This window comes from Rattus norvegicus, chromosome 6, assembly GCF_021556685.1.
Source record: "Rattus norvegicus strain SHRSP/BbbUtx chromosome 6, alternate assembly SHRSP_T2T, whole genome shotgun sequence".
Taxonomy (NCBI): Eukaryota; Metazoa; Chordata; class Mammalia; order Rodentia; family Muridae; genus Rattus; species Rattus norvegicus.
The window spans coordinates 130626604-130633288 of NC_141539.1; the positions used below are offsets into that span (position 1 = coordinate 130626604).

Sequence of the window (6685 nt, forward strand, 5' to 3'; positions counted from 1 at the left end):
ATACTTTTTTATTTTTATATTTTTACAACAACAGATAGCGAATCAAGGTGATGGGCAAGAGTCCACTAGTAATCCTAAGAGTTGAGAGAAAGTTTTTATTTTCCAAGTAAGAGGAGACCTACGCCATGTTAAGTCATGTGATATCTTAAGTGCCGGAATTCAAACAAAGAAACTGGGAAGTAGCCTGAGCTAGCAGGCTGTCGGTCCCCTGCTGTGTGATAAGTAATGACATCTTAGAGAGTTAGAGATTAAAAGCTACTTTTTTTTTTTTTTTTTTTTTTGGTTCTTTTTTTCGGAGCTGGGGACCGAACCCAGGGCCTTGCGCTTCCTAGGTAAGCGCTCTACCACTGAGCTAAATCCCCAGCCCCTAAAAGCTACTTTTTAAAGAAAGTTGTTTAGAAAGTCTTTCAGAATACTCATATTCTTTTGAACGTGGGCTCCACGGGAATTTTGGGTTGAAATCCTAGTTAGACAAGCTACTTCTTAATTACAGGTATTATTAAAAGGTGATTGGGGGTTGGGGATTTAGCTCAGTGGTAGAGCGCTTGCCTAGGAAGCGCAAGGCCCTGGGTTCGGTCCCCAGCTCCGAAAAAAAAGAACCCAAAAAAAAAAAAAAAAAAAAAAAAAAAAAGGTGATTGAGTTTGTTTTTAGAAAGAAGAGAGTAAAGAGATTACCTGAATCAGGTGGGGAATTTCATCCACGGTTCAGAACTTAGATAGGGAAAGAGTAAAGAGTTGTGATGAAATGTCTGTAACACCAGGGAGAGTGAATGCAGGCATATATTGTAGAAATTATTGAAGATAAAGAATCTGTGGCTCCGGGTAGAGAGCTTAACAGATTGAGATATTTTGGGCAAAAGTCGTGGTTTGATGTGTTGCTTATTGATATTGAAATTGATAGAAAGTATTTGTTTTGTTTTATGAATTTCCCTGCTAAAGGCCATATGGTTCGTTGATGCCGGCTAGCGAGAGTCTGTGGTTACTTTTGATATTTACCGCAACAGGAAGCTCAAATTCTCTTAACGTGGGCTCCACGGGAATTTTGGCTTCATTTCCTGCTATCATAGAGTACAAAAGCCTATCAGGCTCATTGTTTAGCTTGCTTCCTTTCTTAAAAAAATTGTTTAATCTTCATAATGGGTGTGACTTTGAGTTTTATGGTTATATTATTACTCTGGGAGAGAGTGCAAGATACAAGCTTTTCTGGTTCCAGACTAAGGAACACAGTATTTTGGGAGAAAGATTTTTTGTGTTTTTAAAAAGTGTGATTAGGGGGGTTGGGGATTTAGCTCAGTAGTAGAGCACTTGCCTAGCAAGTTCAAGGCCCTGGGTTCGGTCCCCAGCTCCGGAAAAAAAAAAAGTGTGATTAGGCTCTGGAAACCTCACAGAGTCATATTGATCAGATTTGATAGAGGTAGACCACCTGAAAAAAATTAATGCAGGAGAATCAAACAAAAAGATATCTCGATTCTAAACTTTTGTCTTGAGAGTTGTATTTTACAGAGTGTGCCTACTTGGAATCCTGGTCTCAAGGACTTTCAGCTGGGTCCAGTCAGGACACATTGGCTACAGCATTTGCTTCATTCTTTTTACCCCCTACCCCCAAGAATATCTCGATGCCCTTGTACAGCTTGAAGAAGTTATGGAGGAGTCATCACCCCAATTCCCTGGACTTTGGGGGGCTGAAAAAGTGGTTATTCTAAAGTTGTTTTTATGAGGGATTTAAAATTGGTTGTAATTTAACAGGGAGGAATTAGCTAGATTGAATTGTACAGTCATAATCTCATTTGGTAACTATGCCTAAATCATATCTTTGTTTGGGTATACAATTTATTTGTCAAAAAAGTTTAAAAGTACAAGGTTTAGAGCCATCTTTCTATTGTTGTCATTACAAACTTCTGAGTTGATTACACCTGTGAGTTAAGATTCAAATAGCAAAGTCATGGCTCTGAGTTTGTGAGAGAACTTTCAAGATGTTATTAAGATATAAAGACAACAGTCCAGATTCTCTTATATAGGTAGATGGTTTTCAAAAACGTCAGAAATCCACAAAATTTGAGATTTAAAGTTATTTATCTTTTGTTGAGACATATCTGCTCCTAACAGTTCCCCTTTGGCGGATTTAACGAAGAATTTGAACATCTCAACCTCCAGATGAGGCAATACTTTGTGGCTAGGCAGCCACTAGATAAAACTGCCTGTTTCATCTGCAGACTAATACAGTCCATAAAAGGACAAATTATGCAGAACAGTTGACTGATAAACTCTGCCAAGACAGGGTGATCAGCCCTTCAAAATCTGCATTTCAAAAAGTCTGTCAGTTGATTTTGGGCCAGAAGGCTGAAGACTTGTGCTCACGTGTTGCTAACAGGGGATTGTGCTGGTGGAGATTTGTCTCTACAACCTCTCAGTTCTGGAAGCCATGTTAGGCTTCCTTTGTGTATAGATATTTGTTCATTCTCAGATTTCTGACGGGGCTGAAGACTGATTATAGTCTCATAGCCTATCAGGCTGTATAACTCTGATATACATATTTTATTGGATAGTTATCAGATAGTATACAAGCTAGCCAAGATATAATATAGATTTTAAGCCTTTCTTAAGCTGGAATGAATAACTAAATGTTCTGTCTAACTGACATAGTGATGGACTGGGTGTTGAGAATATCATATGCTTTATAAATTGTAGAATGGTAATAACTGTACTCAATTTATATATACGTGAAAAGGCTTTTTAACTGGACAAAACGGGGGAAATGTGATGGTTTGCCCTGAAGTTATCTGTATTTTGATGCTAATTCCACTGCCCCAAGTACAGCAGCCTAGTCAAGGACTCAGAACTCAGGTGACTTCACCAGAACCACCTCCCCATTGAATTTGTAAAGTACAGGTGAGGGGCAGGTACAGGATAGAAGGAGGCCTGTTATTGGAGGAGAAGGAAGGATGGGTGGGAGAGAGGTTTGAAGGAAGAGGAGGAGACGAGAGAGAAAGAGACAGGAGGGAGAGAGGGGCAGGGAAGCCGTGGCAGGACAAGATGGCAGGTGATGTTAAGATTCTGCTCTGTGTATTTACAGGTTGTTATTAATGTTCTCTAGGGATGGATGGTACCGGGCTTTGTATGTTTAAGTGGGCAATTATATCTTATCAATTGGATCTAAAAAGAAAAAAAAAGATACAACGAGGCCTGTCACTGGACGAGAAGGAAGGATGGGTGAGGGAAGAGAAGACTGGAATGGGAGGAAGGAGATATTAAGATTCCTCTCTGCACATTTACAGGTTGTTATGAATATTTTTAAGGGACGGATGTATACAGGGTTTTGTGTGTCCAGATGGGCAAACTGTATGTTATCTAGGTGAGCAATTATATCTTATTAATTGGATCAGAAGTTATTGTGTTGTGTGTTCTTTCAGATGTCGATTTAAGTTCAAGAGAGTATGTGGTGGCTGGAGACACTAGGCTGCCACAGAATTGGGATGTGTATGTCTGACATGGTGGCAACCTGCCTTGGGAACTAGATGGGTAGAGATTGTTGCCAGGCTCAGAGAGAAGCCATCGGCAGTGTGATATGGGATGGAGCAAAGCGGGTGAGACGCTTTGCTGACTGAGATGAAGATGTCTACCAGATATCCTGGGACACTATGGTGCCAGACCTAGTGTAGGGTAAAAGACAGCATTATATTTTTTATAATTTTACAGCAACAAAACAGAGTATTAGGAACAATACCACAGGATATTCTCTGGCTTCAATGTTCATGAACACACACACACACACACACACACACACACGCGCGCGCGCGCGCGCGCGCGCGAGCAGATTTTTCCAGGTGTGGTAGAAAACTGCTACAATTCCAATACTCAAGAGGGTGATGAGGCTGCAGAGTGAGTTCAAGTTCAGCCAGGGCTGCACCGTGAGACTGCCTCAAAATAAATACATCAATAAAATAGATCACTATAGTTCTATGAAGCATCATTTGAGTTTTGTTTTTCAGGAAATACTCTGGATTATAATTTATGCATATGTACACGGCATTTATCTAGAGTGATCATTCTACCTATTTCTCTGTGTTCCCTTCCACGGCTGAGAGCACAACACCTTCTCCAAGCCCGGTTTAGATAACTGTTAGCAACATGGATGTCGTGAGTCACAAATGAACTGCTATAATCACTAGCGGCCATTGTTCTTCAGCACCACAGTTGTTTCAGATTTTACCAATCAAAGTCCTGTCAAACCCAGTCCTGGAGGCTGGAAAGTTGGGAGCCTGTACTACTCTTACAGAGGACCTGTGTTCCATTCCCAGCACCCACATCAGGCTGCTCGAAACTGCCTGTAACTCTAGCTCCAGGGGATCTGATGCTTCTGACCTCCACAGAGGTCATGTGCACACATACCCAAGGCCCTCCCTACATACACATAATTCAAAATCACAAAAATTTCAATCTAGCCCTATGCCCTTCCAATATTTTCCCATGAATCTTTGAATAGTCTTTCACATTTGGGAACACAATATTTTGAATCTTTAAAAGAGAAGTTACTTCAGATAACTAGAGTTAAATAACCACATACTATCTATACATTAGTGCTCTGGAGCATGACTAAGGAGGGAAACCATTCTACAGGTATACTTACATACATCCTACACAGTGCCAAATCCTCATAGTCTATCAACTGAAAAGTCATCAATCCAATGCTCACTTGCTTACAGCCGGGTTGACGGGTGCCTGGACACACCTACCTCCCCGAGGTCGAGGCCGGAAGACCATCTCCAGCCCTCTCACTTCCAGTGCACAGTTGTCCTGCAGCAAAGAGCCCCATGGGACTGACAGGGAAATGGACTGAATAAATCCTTCTGTGACTTCTAGCGGTGCATCTGCTGACTCCAGGATTTCATTGAGACACTAGAGAGAAAAAACGAGTTCATTTTGAAATCAGACAAATAGAAACACAGAATGTCAACTTTTTCAATGGTGTGAAGATGCCCGCAAAGATGCTGAGCACTGAAAATATCAGGCAAGGCTAGGCTGGAGAGAAAGGCTCTGGCTAAAAGCACTGGTTGCTGTTCCAGAGGACCCTGGGTTTGATTTCTGGCGCCTATATGATGGCTCACAACCATCTGTAACCTTCTTCTGACCTCCAGAGACCTGGCATGTGGATGCATGCACACACATGCAGGTGAAAACACCTGTGCTCATCGATTTCTTTGTGTTCTTAAAACCAGCAGAGCCATCCAGCTTCATGGACTGAACAACAACTGGATTCTTGGACTTTGAATTAGTAGACAGCCATTGATGGGCTAAGTGGCCCACCGCCTGTGAGCCACTCTGGGAAACCCCCTTTCCATACACACACAGAGTCAATCCATCAGTTCTTGTCCTCTAGAGAGCACTAACACAAAGAGCTTTCCTCAGGCCTGTCTGAACCCTAAAGACTTTCCAAAGATTTAGAATCAACGACAATGTTTTTGTTTTGCTTTCCAAGATAGGGTTTCTCTATGTAGCCCTGGCTGTCCTGGAACTCACTCTATGGACAGGATGGCTTTGATCTCACAGAGCTCCACCTGCCTCTGACTCCTGAGTGCTGTGATTAAAGCCGTGTGCCACCACACCCAGCAGCAAGAATGATTTATTAAAGTTATAACAATTAAGTTTACATTTATTAATTATTATTTTGCAGGGGTGAGGTATATGTTCAAAATGTTTGTGCTATGTTCTCACTGGTGAACGCAGATGCATGTGCCCATTTTATGTGTGTGCGTGTATGGTGCAGAGGTCAATGTGGGTGTCCCACTCATCCTCAGTCACTTTCCACAGTGAGACAGTGCCCCTCACTGGATGTAGGCCTCAGTTAATGTGCTAGACTCTCTGGCCTGGCAGCTCTAGGAACCACTTGTCTGGAGTCTGCAGCTGCACGGGAATGTCAGTACCCAGCTTCCTACGAGGTGCTCAATTTCCAATCTCAAGCCCTCATGCTCTCAGCGCAAGCACTTTACCAACTGAGCTATCTTCCCAGGCCTCAACTTTCTTAAATTCTCAACTCATCTAGCCCCTAGGATTATCCTACTTTTTCAAATTCTGATTTCCCATGGCTTCTGTGACAGAACTGTCATCATCTGCCTGTGTTTCTCTACCCTTCTCGCTGCAGGCATTCTGGGCAGCTGTGTTCTTTAGTCAGCACTCACAATGACAGCTCCCAATAGTTATCTATGTCCATCCTCGAATCCCACTGTGCCTGCTATCTAACATCCCTGAAGCTCAGTCCAGTCCAGTGTTCTCACTCAGTCTCAGCCCTCTCCTCCTCTCCTTCTCTTCTATCAGGCTGACAAAAACGAACTGCAGGGGTCAAAGGTAAAGCCTGACAATCTGAGTTTGGAGGCTGGAAGAAGAACGCTCACTACCACAAACTGTACTCTGACCTCCGTATGCACACCACAGCACACTCACGTACACATGCACGCACGCCCTCATGCACATACACAATTGAGTGAGGAGTTAAATAGTGTGCTAGAGAGATGGCTCAGTGGTTAAGAGCACTGACTGTTCTTCCAGAGGTCCTGAGTTCAATTCCCAGTCACTCCCAACCACCTGTAATGAGAATCTGATGCCCTCTTCTGGTGTGTCTGAAGACAGCGACAGTGTACTTATATAAATAAATCTTTAAATAAATAAGTGTAGTAGGGTTATTAGAGGG

The 6685-nt window shown here is 42.5% G+C and overlaps 1 protein-coding gene across 3 annotated transcripts in view; it reads right to left on the bottom strand.

Moving 5' to 3' along the window:
- Atg2b (autophagy related 2B) overlaps nt 1-6685 on the bottom strand; it is a 70378-nt gene that overhangs the window by 55527 nt on the left and 8166 nt on the right. For all 3 annotated transcript variants that reach the window (XM_087553474.1, XM_087553475.1, NM_001427775.1), the window contains 1 exon segment: nt 4734-4896. In XM_087553474.1, coding sequence (XP_087409600.1) covers nt 4734-4896 — 163 coding nt within the window.